The following is a 17,833-nucleotide window of genomic DNA, read 5'->3' on the forward strand; positions in this document are numbered from 1 at the left end:
AATCAGATTTGCGGCATATCACATGTGAACCACTAACCTAGAGTCACAAGATATCCAGGCCGTGGTTTTGGAAACCAAGTATCAGTAATTGCGCTACAAGTGCATTATCACACCCAGCAAGCCCCAGTTCACACAGGTCTCGCCTTCAAGCCGGAACTGACATTGTAGGGCTGATAGCTGAAAGGGGTGTTTATGTCGGTAGTCACCGCAAAGCCTCCCCACCAGCTTCAGGGGCATAGCCGGCGGCCCAACAACATGTCGCCCCCACCATCATCACATGCGTTCAGATGACGTTGGGAACCAACCAAATTACACCCCTGGGAGCATTCTTATGCGCTGTTCGGCTCGCCCACCACCATCCTGGTTTATTGCGCGCCGCATGAACCATGATGTTCCTGTAGTCCAACTTGTGTCATTTTCATCGCCTGCACACCATGATCGGGGCTTCTCACATTACATGGCTCAGTACATGGACCAGCACAGGTTGAGAGATTGATATCAGCGATGGAGGCTGGCGAAGTCGAATTCAGCTCTCCCAGAGCTGCCTTAGCAGCTGCCGAAAAGCGTAATAGTCAAGAACAAGCTTCTTTGTCGACTGCGCCAAGCCGCACCCTCCTTCCCGGGCCAGTAGCAAGTATAGTCAGTCTTGCTACTAGGTCGACGTCCTTTGCTCTTCGTCTGGGGAGCGTCATCGGCGGTTACGGTATCGGCGCCGCAAAGATCACGACACTTTCCAGTCTTGAACTGGGCCGCGGAATTCTTGAAGGGATATTGAGCAGAGCAGGCAAAGACGTTCTGGCAAGATCGCAATCCGAGTTAGGAAGAGAGAATGCGGAGACCATACTGGAAAGGAGCCTAGAGAGTTTGCATCGGACCATGCTGCATGTCGTCTTTTGGACTAACACGGGATTCCAAGTTACCGAAACCACCGTGTCTTCTATATCGCAGCTTTCTCAGCTCTTATTGTCCTCACTGGACCAATTCTTTGGCTCTACCGACTCGTCAAGGGCGATTGCGAGTATCATTACACTAGTTCGCCATGAATTCCGAAACCCAGCCACGGGTGTGCAAGGGGAAAAAGTTGGTGTGACAGATCTTGTCCTTGGCTTGTGCGGGCTAGCATACTTGCAAAATACGTGTAGCAGGACGATACAGGAAGAGGCACGACGTCTCGGACACGAAGAAATCGTGTGGGATGTTGTTGTCCTCAATGATGGTACACGTGCTGATGTATATGGTGACAGCCATCATTCTACAAATCCAGCCACCAAAGGCGGTGAAGCTAGCAACAGCCAGCTCATTAAAGCTTTGGAGAAACAAGGAGCGCATGAAAGCAGTTCAGAAGACGATCTGCCAGAGATGGATCTGAGGAGGCAGATCTTGGGAAGACTGCCTAAAGATGCGAAGGTCTCAATCTCGACTTCTACAACGACTACTAAAATCATTACCATAGAAGTTCAAGGGGACAATGATCCTCCGCTATTAGCTCCGCCCGGCGCCGACTTGATTGAGCGAGAAGTCACATTGCCTGACCGGAGCTCTTTTGCATCACAAGATACTCCTACTTACCGTCTTGTATACCGCATTAGCCGAGAAAGAGAAAGAAGCTCTATTATACAGCAATCTGAGGCAAACATTGAGCCAGCGTGCTTTGAAGTGGGAGAGGAAGGAAACCGTCCCACATCGCACGCGGATCTATCGGAAAAGGGACCCCCTGTACCACCAAAGCCGCGTCAAGTAGCAGCGCCTCATCCTCGTGAGGCAAGAGAAACACAAGCATTAGGTACAGGTTCTAGTGCGAGCGAAGTCCCTACTTCCCCTAGAGCGCGGGCGTCGCAAATTCCAGTGTCTACAAAGTCGCCGGAAAATGCTGCGAACCAAAAAAGAACTAGACGGCCACCGGAGTCTAATGCATCGCCTATCGTCGGAATAAACTCTCAATCGAGCTCTGCGACGACTGAATCTAAGGGCTTAACAACGTCAGTTGAGAAAAGAAATGGTCTCAGAGATGTCCTCAGGAAGAGTCCCATGACAGGCTTTAGCAATCTTATGAATAGAGGGACTGACAACGGCAATGCCATGGTCAAAGCTCGCCTCAACTCTAGATCATCGTCAAGGGGCGACAAGTCTACAAGATCAAAGGCACAACCGAACACTACCCTAGTTGTACCAGAGCCAAACTCAAACATGATCTCCAGACAGGACACGCTGCGCGCGTCTCAGCGCGTCATCCCCAATTCTCTCTCTACTCGGGATTTCGGCATTTCAGAAGCTGAAGGCACCCCGCTCGGAATTGGATCCAAATCAAATTATGCTGGCCAACAGCACCGGCGGCGAAACTCGATTGCCTCACAAACTGATACGCTATCTGTTCACTCCGTTGAGAGCAGACCAGGCTCTCCTACTGTCTATCGATCAAGCCATATGTCAAAGACCAGGTCAGGAGATGATTTTTTAAACTCACCCGCTCAATCTCCTACAAGATATCACAATCGAGCAAGGTCACAACGTGGTGTCTACTCTCCCAGCATTCATACGCTGCAGGCCAGTAGCTCACAGACGTCTCTTGTTCTATCATCTTATCAACAAAAGAGTGCTTACAGCGACTCTGAAGCGGTTGACACCCTTCGAAGGACTGGCATGATCAATGGAATGTTTCCTGAATTCCACATTTTGAGAAATATCACTCGATATAGTCGTTACGCATCTGCTGCTTACGGATCGCGTTTCCTCAACCTTATGGGGATTGCCAAGGAGAAGCAAACTCTAAACCCCCTTGAAGAAACACATCAAGATGTGCGTTCATTCTCACATCACACCGAGTTGCCGCCCGACAGCGTACTGTTGTCTTCGTTCGTGGATCCACAGGGAGGCTCAGATGCAACTGGCTCTACTGACACTGGTGTTCCCCTTGTTCACACCATAGCTATCGACCGAGAGTCCAAGGCTGTCGTCTTGGCGTGCCGCGGAACTCTCGGGTTCGAAGATGTCCTAGCAGATATGATGTGTGACTACGACGACCTGAAGTGGCGTGGAAAAGCATACAAAGTCCATAAGGGTATACATGCTTCCGCACGAAGGCTTTTGTATGGGGGTGATGGTCGCGTGCTATATACCCTCAAGGAAGCCTTGGAAGAGTTTCCTGGTTTTGGCTTGGTTCTTTGTGGCCACTCGTTGGGCGGCGCTGTTGCCGCCTTGCTAGGAGCGATGCTGGCAGAACCCGCTACTACGGGAACTGCTTTTGTAACCTCCGCACAGCAACATAAAAGACTACTTGCGGCTACTGGTATCACGAGCCAAGCCCATGAACCTATTTACTTGCCTGCTGGTAGGCCTATACATGTATTCGCCTACGGCCCCCCAGCGACAATGTCGCCGGCATTCCGTATGGCTACACGTGGGTTGATTACCAGCATCGTTCACGGCAATGACTTGGTCCCATTTCTCTCCCTTGGTGTACTACACGATTTGCAGGCACTATCGTTGGCTTTCAAGACAGATAACGATGGCGCGAAAGCTGAGATCCGCCAGCGTATTTGGCAACATTTGCAGACGGGGCTTTCCGATAAATGGTATAACAATGCACCGAAACTGTCTACTGAGGATGAAGACCAGTGGGCGTTTGCAGCTTTGAAGACCCTGCGTGCTAGCATGATGAGCTCAAAGCTGCTGCCACCTGGTGAAGTATTCGCTGTAGAGAGCACGCCTGCCTTGAGAAGAGATGCATTTACCAAAGCTGGCGAGAATTACATTGGGCGCTCTGCTACACGAATTGTCCTGAAGTACATCAGGGACGCCGAAAATCATTTCAGGGAAATCAAATTTGGCGCTAGTATGTTAACCGATCACAGTCCTGGACGATATGAAGATGCCCTGAGACGGCTGGCGCTCGGCGTCATGTAATCATGAACTAGCATGTAATATTTCGAATATCGACACATACATTTTTTTGCATTACTCTTAGAAGATCGTTTACTTATTCACAGGAGATTAAAACACGCTTGTGGAGGCGCTTGATACCCATTTTGTGGTTTATTGGTACAAGTGCCACTTCATAATGACTTCCGTCGACGAGCTTATTCGGGCTTCTCTGTCGTGATCTTGCCCTCCTTATTGTAGTATATCTCCGTGACCTTGACAGACCGCAGATGATCCACTCCTTTGCTCAACTCGCAATCATGGTGGAATAGCCACCATCGTCCTTGAAACTCGACAATGGAGTGATGCGTCGTCCAGCCTAAAACAGGCTCCAGGATACGTCCGGCGTAGGTGAACGGGCCTAACGGGCTCTCTGACGTTGCATAAACGATGTAATGTGTATCGCCTGTCGAGTAGCTGAAATAGTATAGTCCATCCTTCTTGTGCACCCAAGCCGCCTCAAAAAACCGCCTGTCGTGATCATCCGCATCGATTGGCTCGCCTGTCTCCGGTGCCAAGATTACCAGGTCTTGCACCTCGCCATCGAAACTATGCATGTCATCGCTCAGTTTCGCCACCTTTGGGAACAGGGCCTTCTTTCCCGCACCAGACGGCTCTTGCGGTCCTTGCCATTTCGCGTCGAACTGGTCGTTGCCGTCTTGGTAGCACTGCAGCTGTCCTCCCCACAGGCCACCAAAATAAAGGTATCCCTTGCCGTCCTCGTCGACAAACGATGCCGGGTCGATACTGAAACTCCCCTTGATCGGCTCCGGATCCGGCTTGAACGGTCCCTCGGGCTTCTCGCCCACGGCGACTCCGATGCGGAAGATGCCCTCCTTGTCGCGGGCCGGGAAGTACAAGTAGTACTTGCCGTTCTTCTCGGCAGCGTCCGGCGCCCAGAGCTGCTTGGATACCCACGGGGCGTCCTCGGTCTTCAAGACCACGCCGTGATCCACCACGTCCTCGTAAGGTTGCTCCAGGGAGGAGGTGGAGAAGACGTGGTAGTCCGCCATGTCGTATTGGTCTCCATTATCATTGAACTTGATGTCGGTTTCACGGTCGTGCGAGGGGTAGATATACACGCGTCCGTTGAACACGTGAGCGGAAGGATCCGCGGTGTATACGTGAGTTATCAGAGGTGGCATTTTTGGCTGGTAGCGTGTTGTTTGTGGTGCCCCCGTGATAGTGGGTTCTTGATGGTGTACTGGTTGCGGTCTTGGTGTTGCGGGGTCATACAGCAATGAGGAAACTGGTATGAAAGAATGGTTCTCAACAACACTGGTGGACTCTCTTTTTCTTTCGTACTAGACTCTGTCAAATACTACTGGATATTTCCTCATATATATCTCAATTGCGTATTTATATAGTGTTCGCATCGGTTATTGGAGTATCTCGTCCCGGAGGAATGGGCGTTGCGCATATGGATTTATCCTAATTTAACCGGTTTACCCAGTAGGCGATGACCCGCAGACCCACACCGAGAGAGCCATGTTGACGCTGTGTCAGAGACGATAACATGTTTCAAGTCGCATCACAGGAAACCTCATCTTTGAGTGATATTTTGATCGAGGCTGACTTATAAAACATGGCCATGGGCCGTGTTGCAGTTCAACGAGTATGAATGATTCGATGCTTTTACCGCCATGCGTGAAAGGGGTTGAAAGTCGACAGATACTTGGCCTCTAACTCAGCCCAGAGCCTACCTAGCCCATAGCCCTATAAGAAGACACGAGTTTTCATTGCTAATGAGATGATCACTATTATTGACCTGGCTATACTTCATCCGTACAACCGTTCCATAGAAATAGTTAGAAATCCTTTACAGTTATCACTAAATTCGAAAGTTTTCTCCCAAGGTATGCCTATGAATACTTCACGCATAATACATATGTTGATTAGATAGAACGTTTTCGGTATGGAATCAAATCTTCAGAACCTAAGAATTCCTAAGTTAATAAAGGCTTAAGATAAACCTGATGAAATGAGTAGGCCCAATATAATGTGATTTGCGCGAATTGGAATTATCTCAGCAAGCATTTTGATTTTATTGCCTACGAAAGGCTTAACCTTATTTCATATAGCAGATCTTACGACACGAGGATGCGGAATTTTATTATAGATAGTCAAGATTATGGGCTTGCTCATAGGCTATTGTTTCATTGGAAACACGACCAAGGCAAAAACGGTAGCGACGTTAAGCTCACAGACTGGGGATCGGGACAAATAAGGAATGGTATTTGATTACTATAACTACTACATAATTATCACGCCAGCTCAAGACGACCAACTGAAATTTGACGTTCCCTATCACCGTTCCCAACACCATCATCGAACATCATGGATAACTTGAAAGGAGACTATCATGAAAGATTGATTCTTAATGCGCCCTGTATTTTAGGGTTTATAACCGTGTAGTTCATGCTGTCCCACAAATACCTGAGCGCATCGGTATAACGTTGTCTTCCTTTGAACAGAAGCGTGTTTCCTTGCTCTCACAAAGAGGTAGAAGATATTATCTTCGAACGTAAGTAGTGCTTGCCCGAGCATTGGTTGTGTACCTTGGTCCTGGGTTTGCCGTCCACCTCGGTCCCGTATTTACCGCCCTTCCGCGAGCGTTCGTCGTCCATCTCGGACCCGGGTCAACCGCCCTATATCGAGGCGGGTACGGGGGTCGGACCCGATAATAGTTTGACCAGCGAGCTGCTGATGCTGATGGCCGTGTGACCTCGGCGGACTCATAGGTGGTATACGTGGTGTAACTGGAATCATCCTCAATGGACGGCTCTGGGAATTTCCTGCGCTTCGTACAAGCCAAACAACACCATGCCAAGACCACAAGTACAGCCGCTCCGACGCAGCATCCCACAATGATTCCAATCTGAGCTTGTGTCAATCCACCGGACGTACCTGCCGAAACTGGTGTGACAGGTGCAGCTGGTACGCTGGTTGATGTTGATGTTGATGAACCTGCCGTTGTGCCGCCGCCGCGCCCGAGTGTTACAACGGTTGTGTACACAATTTCGGAGCTTGTAATGGTTTGCGTAATCACTATTTGGCGTTCCGCGAGGCGCGGTTGGGCCGTGACGGCGGCCCGATGGGACAGTGACAAGGCTGTCGGTGCGATCATCTCAGGGCGAGGATCTTCGGCCCCAGAACATTGTAGATAGAGTTAAAGATAAACATATCAGCGGGGCGAGCTGCCACTAATATTATCCATTCGGCCTGACAGATGCATCGCGCTCGACACGTTTACGTGCAGCACATCGGAAAGTCAGTTTCCAGGTTTGTTCGCATCTGGGCATTCTTGCGCTTCTCACACCCTCCCGTCTGCAGGATGCACTGAATGGATCAATCATATCACGACTAGGCCGGACCGCTGACCCTCTTAGGATTGATTGGAAAGCCTTAGCTCTGGACACAGCGACCGCAAAACTAGCCAGGTTATGCAGGATATTACTTGCATTAACTAAACGGTTTGCAAGCATGACTGACAGACACCTGACGTGTAGTACAGCATAGCCACTAATGCACGGCAATGCTGTAGAATGTATCCGGAAGCCGAATGATAGTCCAGGCGGCTTTAGCCACCAGTTTTGCGACATGAAGTTGGGGGCCAATTACTAACCGTGGCGATTACCGTAATGTCAAAATGCAGTGGTCCAAAAGTCCCTATGCAGTACTTTCTCTCGGCACCTCAATAGGTAGGAAATATGCACATAGCTCTTATGGCGCTTACCCCTTGTGGCTGCTTTTAACGACGCAGAATTTAGTTCGTAAGGTGAGCACAGATTAATATCGTACGAGTAACGCGCGAACAGAAAAACTCATAACAAATATTTTTAATATAAGATTAATTCACTAGAATTCAAATTATAATATCTTCATTTATAAAATACATATTATATGTTGAAGTAGTGAGTGTTGGCTGTACTATTATAGCGGGAAGCCTAAGTGGATCATGTCGGCCTTTGTCGGAGTTGTTCTCGGCCTGATCACTATAAGGTCTGAGAGATAGGACTTGTAGATAGCTTTCTTTTCATGCTTTTCACGCTTTTCGTACAGTTAGTCGTTGGTTTTTGCTGCGATGTATTCGAAGATAACGAGAAAGGCTCGTCGTCGCTAATTAATAATATTGTGAGAGTATGGGTGTGAATAGCACTGAATTATAAGGGCTGACAATAATGGTGTGAGACAACAAGCCTACAACGTCACGAACTGTAAAGTTGATTTGGGTTTGTAATATGTCTTGACTAGAAAACTATTCTAAGTAGAGATTGTGAGATCTCTCTATATAGCTGTCATGACACACAGCCCCATTCTGGGTACTGTAGCAATATGTCTTAACTAGAAAACTATTCTAGACTAGGCAGAGATCGTGAGATCTTTCTATATAGCTGTTATAAACACCCAGCCTTAATGTGTGTACTATAACAATTCAAAAACATTAGTTTATTAAAATATTACTACTTTATAATGTCCTTTAACTTATTTATGAATACCTTGTAAGTTATATACGACCACCCTTTAAGTAACGTTATATACGAGTTATAAAATTTACTTTTTATAAAGAAGCGCCACCCTTTAGCTTACATGTAGTCTCTAGCTAACCCTGTAGTAAAAAGAGAGTAATAGCAAGTCATCTAACATAAGAATAGCGTTAAATCGTCAAATCCCACAAGGATCTCGTAGTGCCAAGAGAAGGCATCTTAAGGTGAATGAAGGACATAAAACGCTGGGCAGTGGGATAGAATTGAAGTAATTGCGGGACACGGCGCGGCCATTCACAAGAAGATATCTCGCATACCCCCTCATCCTTTGTAGGTCCCGGTAACGCTTCCCTGTGCGGGGTAATTACCTTACCATGAGTATTATTCAGTAGTAACATAGATTCTTGTCAGTCAATGTCCTCTCCTCACTTCATTTGTGGGCTTATTTAGTTTATGCAAGCATTCAGACTGTTTTTCGTTACCTTACATCAATAATGGCCGATAGCAGATTCACAGCTGACACGTTGGAGCGTGAAGAACAGGATCTAGTGGAGTCCCCTCTGCCGTTGCTGGACTATGGCTATACACCGTGGACAATAAGCAGCCAACGCGTAGCGGACTTATACGACTCAGGCGTCAAACTCTGGACGAAGGACGACCTGGCAGACATTGAACGACAACTAGAATGATTCACTTTCTTAGATAGATTTACTATCCGATCTATTGATGGAAAACAGGTCCAAGTGAGGAACCCTTTATTCGGAGTACAAAAGCCAATATGGTACGGTCATTTAATACAGCATTCGCCTTAATCTGCTAAGCTTGATATGGAAAACACATGAACTAATTCTCTCGAGGGTTTTGTAGGAAACCATTTGTTGAATACCAAGAGTACTGGCTACTTACTGCTGGAAAGCCGGAGGGTCCTTCCGAAACCTACTACTGCTCCTATCTAGTAGGCTGGCAAAATCAGCTAAGACGAGACTTCCGGGGCAACATACAGGGATGGCAGAGACTTTTCGAGACTAAGATGAAGCTATGGAATGCGAGTGTCACTTGTGAATCTTTCAAGTCGCTTGTTGGTAAGGTCCTGGCTACCCACAAAGTGACCAAGATCGTCTGCTTCGGTCTCGGCGATATGGCGCGTCGGCCCCCCCAAGTGGTGCCACCCCCCAAAAAGGCTGACCAAACAGTAGACGCAGAGTCGGATGGTGCCGAAGTAGACTCAGAAATGATGCAACACGCGGCAGCATTGACCATGGCGGAGGAAGCCCGTCGCCATAATGGCAAGGAGGTCCAACTACTTGCGCAGGATCCAGGGTATACAGATGACACCAAAGGTCTCTTAGAACGAATGGGGTTCAAAGTCGTCGGGGATTTTGGGGCCGGAGGCTTTGCAGAAGTCGATGACGAGTCTATTGTGTTTTGTGCCTATGTCTCTGCTCCTGTCAAGGAAATCGTTGCTGACCTCGCTCGCCCTGCTGCATTTATCAGCTTATTTGACCAATGGCCGCCTTTTAACAACAGAAAGTAAGGATTTTCAGACTGAGTTAGAGGTCTAATTCTAACGTTTACAGTAAACCGTTTGCGGACCCCGAGTCCCCCAGGACAAGGCAAATGTGGCAAAGCTATGAAGGCTGGGATTTCCCAACTTCTTCCATTGAAGTGGAGTTGATGAAGGGGTTGCACAAGCTGACGATATTTGTCCGAACGGCAACAGATGGTGCTGGCAGCACTTGAAACGAGATCAATTTGTTAGCCCCGATAGCATCCAAGTAATTACTCATCATCAACCCAAAAGCGGTTGTAGGCAACTACAGGATCTTGGTTGGTCCAACACAGTTATGAGTCTTGAGAAATACTAGCTGAATGCCGATTTGAATTTCTAGATGTATTACATGATGTTTCGTTTCTTATTAGCTCTGCATCCGGCCCTATGCTCTGTTGTTGATCTGAGATAGGAATGATCGTAAACTGAGACCTCTTAATTAGGTGTAATAGCTCTTTGTTAGTGCCGCATGCGAAGGTGAATTCGTTGTTAGTTCACCTTATATAGCGGTTTTCTTTGTCTATGCCGGATGCGGCGAACATGAGATAAGCTAGGTTAGTTGACACCAATAACATCAGCAAATTACGTAAGCAGCACCCCGCTTTGACTTCAACATCCAACAAGTCAATAACGAACGACGGTAGACGTTGATTATGGACCAAAATACACAGTCAATTTGCTTTGTACATGCGTGAAATTGAACATATGTAACAGCAAACGTTGGTGATGGGAGCAATATGGATAATTGTTCTGTTTTGTCTATACGTGGAATTTGACAGATATAACAGCACATGTTGGTGATAGAACAACATGGATAGTCCTTTTCTGGGTATGTACGGGGAGTTGAACACAGATGATAATATGTGATAAATCGATATAAATTAGACTTTCCTCGCATTCGATTTCTAAAGTTTTTTTTAGATCATAGCATCAAATCAACTGTATTCAGTCTCATAGCTGTCATCCCCTAATTCTTCTTGAAACTTACCAATCGTCTATTCTCAATCCATCCAATATGGCGGCCACTTGCGCAACTTGTAAAGAGTCAGTCCACAAGATCTGTAACAATTGCAACCAATGTGCCAAGAATCGTTGTTGTAACTGCAGTACTCGTATGTTTATATCCACAAAAAAGATCGTGAGTATTTACTCACCAGGTTATAGTCGATTGCACCAATGTTTAACAGAATTGAACTATTTTGTTATACATTGGAAGATGGAGTTGACGATTGATTTTAACGTCTATCAATTATCTTGATGTTGCTCTTTAAAACCCTGGTGTCGGTATTTCACAACTGGTTATGGTGTTTTATATCTGATTATCTCTTTTCATATCTTGGTTGTCGCGCTTTTATGTTATTTGTCAAACTTCCAATGCTTTAAACTGGCTTCATATCTAATGGAACTTGATCAATTCCGATCGTGTGCAAGTGCGATATATTTTATTAGCATACATCTGCTTGAAAGCACTTTGTTAAATGCAACCTTAGCTGGAGGCTCTTAGACTGTCAGTAAGTCAAAGACAGACTGCCGGACATGGACGTGCTTCTTAGGAGCAGTCATAAGACGACCCGGTCACTCAAATTTGGAAGCGCAAGATTCCTTAGCCTGTTGAGCTACGTCAAGGAGCGAAGGAAACTACGGAGAGCGAACCTTAGATATGAAGACCCGGATAATACACAAAAGCCGGCGAACCCCTGGAGTCCGGCACTAGAGTAGGAGATTAGCATGAAGTTCTCGAGATTGAATTCCCCTCGCTTTATAGGGTTGACGAACCCTTAACTACTGCTCTGCTATCTATAATCTGGGTGTAGCATTTTTTATTTCCAGCTAGTGGATGAGTTTTCGGCCATGTACCAAAGCTATGGTAATTTCAACTTGCCTCATCGAGCACATATATCATTCTCTGTGCTTCTTCCCGCCGGCTCGTTTCGCTGTTATTTTTTCTTTTCGTCTTATCGCCGTCGCCATCGCCGTTGCCGTCGTACTAGTAAGCCTGTTTCTGCCCTTGCCCTTCCCCCTTTCTTCTTTCCTCCTGCCCCCTGCTACAGATACATGAACTCGGACTTTTTTATCTACCCTCAGATTTAATGCTAGTTCGTCGCAGGTGTTGATGGATGCTAGTGCTTTTGATATTTAGTGTCTATCTAACAGCGCTGCGACCAGGATAACCTTACGACACGTACATTCCTTCAAAGAACTCTATTCCCTCTCCCAAACCGGAATCTATATTGGCTATAGTATTAATCAAAACTGCGACTGGATCAAATTTGAGGAGGAAAATATCGGATAGTCGCCTGTGGATTGTCGGCCGATCACGTCATCTGTAGCCGGTTTCACTATTGTTCTTGGTTATGCTTTTAGCCAGTCGTTAATTCTACGGTCCCACGATTAGGCGGGATTTCAGTTTTGACACAAGCAAGCCATATGCTTAAGGTATTATTTCTTTATTCATTTGCAAAGGAGCACCGGATGCTTGAATAGTCCAATTCTATATCTCGTCAAACTTCTCTTACTATAACGGAATAGCCCGTCGATCCATTACCATCTTCTTTTAAGAACAGAGGGAGATATTCAACCACAGGTTCCAGGCGTGGTCGGTTAAGCAGCTCATCGAAAGTCCAATACCCCGCGCCTCAAAAGCGTCATCGGCGAGGGCGCAACCGGCGAGGAAGGTGGTTGGGAAGTGAATGGCTGAAAGAAAAGTGTAGTATCTTTATGTCGTGTACGACTCGAAAGCTGTACTGGTGGACATTCGATCCGCTAGAGGACTGAAAGTCCTATCCACGCTTCACTACCACCACATCTCGTAGTCTAGAGCTTGCACAAATGTGCAACCAAACTTAAGCAGAAGTTACACACGCATCGAAAACCAGCGTGTTAGAGCCATATCATGATATGCAATTAAGTGTATCAGTATTTCATTGCGAAGGTTTTGCAACGTAGAGCTGGTCGCGCAACATTGCGCGTTCGAAGGCGGTGCTGCTCACCTGCTCACCCTATTGGCTGTGTGCCGGAGCTGTCTGCACATTTTCTACTACTTGGCGCTATTGAAGTGCATGCATGGTCAGATGATATTAGTTTTTTCTTATCGCATGACTAGTAGTGCACGAGATTGAACTGATGGGGTGACATTGGTGGGTCTATAGAAATGGTGGTATAATGAGCTGGGCAAGCGATTGCTGGCTGCAGGGAGAGGCTACTTGAATCTTGTCGTCCCTGTTGATCACATGTGCTGCTGCGGCAGTGTCGGGAGTGGTACCCGAAGCGGCACATAAGACAACATCAGAGACCATTGCATTGCCCCGAACCGGGTTCTATGATATCTAGGACCAATACAAACCTCAGATATGAGAGTTTGGTATCCTAGTGTCTTCGATGTAGTGGACATATGTTTATTCTTGAAGCCGTGGCACAATGCGAGATACCGGCAGGGCGAGTGCTCGTACAGGGTATCGACCATGCACCCGACTATAGAATCTCAGATAAGAAACGACAGTCCCCTACAACTTCATAAAAACAAGTATTTATCGGCAACCACAGTTGTCGATGTCGTTTTCCTGCATCTGCGACGTTTCCGTATATTAATTCGTCTAGTCACGTGGTCAGCTTGCATACATGCACGACTGGCTCCGCAAGTAGTGATTGATGCGGCGCATTTGACAGAGATAATCGAGTTGGAGTCGTGGTGCGTTTGAAGTGACTGCAGTTGACAACTTCGTGATCAAAGGAAGGCTTCATGTTGGTAGTTCATTCTTGAGACGTGGCCGTTGACGAACAGCCGGTCGAGTTTTCAAACGCTGGTTGTGGTTGAGAAACTGCCATCTGTAAGTAGTCTTACAGCCACTAGCAGATGGTTTATTATCGATCTTCTCCTGAAAGACACATACACCATGATCTTAAATTGAGACTGAACCTCGCAGGGCTAGAAAAATTATCGAGTTGAGGTGAGGCGATAGGGTCCTCTCGAAAGCGAAAATTGAGGGGAAAACAACGTTTTAAGGTCCAAGAAAGCAATTTGTCGTCTAATTGTTAGCTACAGGCGCAACCAGGCCACACGCACTCCTCTTTGCGCATGATGCGGCTCTTTGACATCTCTGCGGGCCTGGATTTCTTCGAGAGTCATCTAGCGGTTGTTCGGAGGCCGGCCACTCGCCGCGGGATTCTGCCAGGAGTCAATGCGAGATGAGGTTCGAGGGGACAGTGACGCTTTTCAGTTGTGGTCATGGGGAGCTGACGACTGGCCTACCCACATACCGAAGCGGACCCGCTTGTGTAAAGTCTATTCGAGGCGGTGCTTCGTGGTCTTCTGGAAGCATGAACCAGAGTTGGAAATGTGCAAACGGCGATTGGGCAGAATTGGGGTTGTCGTCGTCAAGATCGGCACTGCACGTCAAAGTTAGTGATGAAAGGTACGGGATGAGGTGCCGCGCACCTCGGGAGCTTTGAGCTGACGCGGTCCTGGGGAGCTTAGCCTCATTCGGTCCCAAGTGGATGAGGATATTCTGGGTGCTGGAGTTTATGCAAAACCTTTGATTGGACGGTTCGTCTCGTTTGACTTCCATGGCCCACAGCACTTACGGCATTTCCTTCTAGAGCGAAACATGATGACAGCCTCCAATATACCAATTACTAGCTACAGTCTCACCAGATGTCTTGGCAGTTGATTATTCACATGACTCTTTGTGGTGCTTTGCTCTTTGCGTGCGCCAGTCCAACGATTTTGGAGCTGACGAATGTTTTAAGCGCTAAAACAAGGTTGAGCGAGACAAAGTGGGTTCATGTCAACTTCCAACTCTTTGTGAAAGCACGAGTATTGGGACATCGTCATCTCAGCTGCGTCTCAGTGAGCAGCCACGACGCTGGTGAGAGGATGACAGTGGACAGCGAGGTATTGGAAAATGCGAATGGGCCTTTTGAGAACTTGCATAACTTCCAAAGCCTTCATCTGCCTCCCTGCACGTGCATACGTAACGCTGGCCACCTCCAATGGAGTCTTGCCCTGAATGCCAAGCAACGCTTCTGCAAGACCGTCGTCAAGGGGCTCAGCGTGCGGATATGGTCGAGTTGTGGAGAAGTTCTCATGGCTACACGGCCCATGGGAATCGACATGATTGTCTAATATAAATCAGAGAAACATCACCTTCATTCCAAATCTCGAAATTCCTCACCAGTCTCTCAGTGCTTGACTTACCTTCCTTTCAGTTCGAACACACATTCACTTCGTCAATTTCCATTCTTCCATACTCGCAAATATGCGCTTCGCCCAGACTGTCGTCTCGGGCTTGACCCTTCTGTCGAGCTCAGTGCTCGCCCACCCCGGCCATGATGTTACCCAAGAGATTGCCGAGCGCCGAGAGTTCCTCAGCTCCGTCAAGCGTGCCGATCTCAGCCACTGCGCTTCTAAGCTCAAGGCCCGCGGTATGGACAAGCGCAACGTCGCACGCCGAACGGCCGCTCTTGGGAAGGCCCGCGCCAAGCGAGGCATCAACAAGCGTGATCTGGATACCGTGCTGGCAACTTCTCACAACGAGACCTCCCTTGGGTACACTCTGAACACTGATGCCGCTACCCTCTTCAGCGGTAACAGCTCTTGTATTCTCACCCCTGAAGTTACTCAGGGTCCTTACTGTGAGTTATCGCATCGCCATCCAGACTGTAGGTGTTGGTGGCTAATATGTTTCTAGACGTTGGAGGCGAGTACGTCCGACGCAACCTGATCGAGGACCAGGAGGGTGTGGACACCGTCATTGACTACCAAGTCATCGATGTCGACACTTGCGAGCCAGTCCCTAACGTCTATCTCGAGATGTGGCACTGCAACTCGACTGGTGTCTACTCCGGTATTGTTGCTTCCGGCAACGGTGACTCCTCGGATGAGACCAACATCGACAACACCTGGCTCCGCGGAATCCAGAAGACGGATACCGACGGTGTGGCTCAGTTCGAGACCATCTTCCCCGGTCACTACACTTCCCGTGCTACCCACATCCACTTGATGGTTCACCAGAACGCCACTCTTTACTGCAACGGAACCTTGGGCAACGAGGTTGTCGCTAGCCACGTTGGCCAAGCTTTCTTTGACCAGGACCTCATCACGGCTGTCGAGCTTACCGCTCCCTACAGCACCAACACCCAGGAAGTCACAGAGAACGCTGACGACTCAATCCTGTCTGAGGAGACTGCTACTGAGGGTATCGATCCTTTCCATGAGTGTAAGTGGTTCATCCATGTTTTATCTTTTTCGTCTGTGCTCATTGAGAGCGTGTCTCACAACAATCGTCTCTCCGCCATCCGGATGTCATACCCTTGTTTCAAGTACGTGCAAATACTGACTTCTCGTTTGTGTCTAGACACTCTTCTAGGCGATAGCGTTTCCGATGGTGTCTTTGCTTGGCTCGCTTTCGGTATCAACACCACCGAGACCTCATCCGTCACCCCCGCTGCTTTCTACTACGCCGAGGGTGGTGTTGAGAACGAGAACTCCGGTTCCGGCGGTGGTGGTGGTGGTGGCGGCTCTCCCCCTGATGCCAGTGGCTCCTTCCCTAGTGCCAGCGGCTCTTCTGCTGCCCCTTCCAGCACTGCTTAAGCGCTTTGGAATGCTGATGGTTAGAACTGCTTGTGAGCGTGTCGACTTTGCCTGTACATAGTTCTGTATATATAAAATTGTGTTCTTGTTACCACGTGCGCTTGCCCCTGGTCAACCGATAACACAGATAGACATCATTGAACAAATCTGGTCTTTGTTCCACATTCTCTTCTTCATCACTTGATTGTTTCGCCTGTGTACACAGAAATGTCCCTATATGAGGACCAATATTTATCGTCCTCAAACCTTCCGGTTTTCCATCAGGACTATATTGGTACGCATTCCACAGATGGGCTGCAAAGCTTCTTGACCGACTCATAAATGGTCTTATCGCCAAAACTGAAGACGAAGTCAACTCAGAAACTTTGACCTTGTGGTAGAAGCGCAGGCGTACAGCTGTCGCTGAGAGTGATAAATAAAAGCGTGTGCAGGAAGGTTTATAAGGTGTAAGACGCATAATGCTGCATTATAATGATAAAATGAACGAAATAAAGACATGTATGAGGGAGGTGGCCAGTACTTATCCTCAATTCGAGAGTGGACATTTCGACCATTTATGGTCCAGCGAGTGCCATACAGCGAACACGAATTCGGTCAGAAAAGGGTCCACCAGGTTGATCTAGAAGGAGAAGAAAACGTCTCTTGGTTTGTTTTGCGCACATTGCAGCTGCGTAATAGCTCGTATTTTCAGGTGCGGTGATAATCAGTTCTGCTCGGATTCCGAGCTTCACCTGGAAAGGTCCCACTGGAGTGACGCCCCCGCGGGGCCGCGGGGCCGCAGGGGCACGACCCATGCCGACCCAATAGTGAGCATCAGCAACATAGTGGAAGACATGTTCAAAGATGTTATGATTGGTTGCAAGAAAGCCAATAACGTTATATGAGATAAGCCGGTGTATAACAATCACACGTCAGTGGGCGTTCAAGCTGATATGACTTTCCTTGCGACTGGGTATTTTTGCGATGCCTTAAAAGTCGAGATGTTCAATCATTAGGATGTCAACCTGAACTGCATATGACTTGCATTGGCTTTCCTCTTCCAGTGTGTTACGAGGCGACCTATAAGCTCACAAAAAGGGGCTTATTGCTAATTTCGAAAAGTAAAAGAAAAACCGCCACTGAAGCAGCGCCAATACTGGTTCTGAGTGACGCCATAATCGGACAACACGACCAGCTTTTGGGCAATCATTCAACGAGTCTTGCTGGTTTGCGTTGTCCGACTTAGTCGTTACGACGGCACCAACAGGCAGAAACTCTGGTACTCAAACTTTGCAGACGGACAACCCATCA

The 17,833-nt window shown here is 47.8% G+C and overlaps 6 protein-coding genes across 6 annotated transcripts; 4 read left to right on the top strand and 2 right to left on the bottom strand.

Annotated features, from left to right (window-relative positions):
* Positions 1–504: 504 nt before the first annotated feature.
* On the top strand, positions 505–3,903 carry BKA67DRAFT_514796 (uncharacterized protein; the record flags this gene model as incomplete). The annotated part of the gene is made up of 2 exons (XM_046097673.1): positions 505–2,163; positions 2,224–3,903. 2 exons carry the CDS (start codon positions 505–507, stop codon positions 3,901–3,903), a joined length of 3,339 nt encoding a protein of 1,112 aa, XP_045961698.1.
* Positions 3,904–4,076: 173 nt separating this feature from the next.
* On the bottom strand, positions 4,077–5,063 carry BKA67DRAFT_590948 (glycosyl hydrolase; the record flags this gene model as incomplete). The annotated part of the gene is made up of 1 exon (XM_046104649.1): positions 4,077–5,063. One exon carries the CDS (start codon positions 5,061–5,063, stop codon positions 4,077–4,079), a length of 987 nt encoding a protein of 328 aa, XP_045961699.1.
* Positions 5,064–6,142: 1,079 nt separating this feature from the next.
* BKA67DRAFT_555356 (uncharacterized protein) lies at positions 6,143–7,390 on the bottom strand. Its single transcript, XM_046102074.1, has one exon. It carries the CDS (start codon positions 7,043–7,045, stop codon positions 6,431–6,433), a length of 615 nt encoding a protein of 204 aa, XP_045961700.1. The 5' UTR covers positions 7,046–7,390; the 3' UTR covers positions 6,143–6,430.
* Positions 7,391–8,779: 1,389 nt separating this feature from the next.
* On the top strand, positions 8,780–10,278 carry BKA67DRAFT_189388 (uncharacterized protein). The gene is made up of 4 exons (XM_046095340.1): positions 8,780–8,811; positions 8,943–9,148; positions 9,273–9,935; positions 9,983–10,278. Exons 2-4 carry the CDS (start codon positions 9,132–9,134, stop codon positions 10,143–10,145), a joined length of 843 nt encoding a protein of 280 aa, XP_045961701.1. The 5' UTR covers positions 8,780–8,811; positions 8,943–9,131; the 3' UTR covers positions 10,146–10,278.
* A 4,226-nt stretch (positions 10,279–14,504) lies between these two features.
* On the top strand, positions 14,505–15,124 carry BKA67DRAFT_189410 (uncharacterized protein). The gene has a single exon (XM_046095341.1). The coding sequence runs from the start codon at positions 14,606–14,608 to the stop codon at positions 15,074–15,076; it is 471 nt and encodes a 156-aa protein (XP_045961702.1). The 5' UTR covers positions 14,505–14,605; the 3' UTR covers positions 15,077–15,124.
* Positions 14,865–16,587, top strand: BKA67DRAFT_189418 (Intradiol ring-cleavage dioxygenase). The gene is made up of 3 exons (XM_046095342.1): positions 14,865–15,585; positions 15,642–16,169; positions 16,308–16,587. Exons 1-3 carry the CDS (start codon positions 15,210–15,212, stop codon positions 16,541–16,543), a joined length of 1,140 nt encoding a protein of 379 aa, XP_045961703.1. The 5' UTR covers positions 14,865–15,209; the 3' UTR covers positions 16,544–16,587.
* Positions 16,588–17,833: the final 1,246 nt, after the last annotated feature.

The sequence above is a fragment of the Truncatella angustata genome (assembly GCF_020726525.1).
Source record: "Truncatella angustata strain MPI-SDFR-AT-0073 chromosome Unknown BKA67scaffold_2, whole genome shotgun sequence".
Lineage (NCBI taxonomy): Eukaryota > Fungi > Ascomycota > Sordariomycetes > Amphisphaeriales > Sporocadaceae > Truncatella > Truncatella angustata.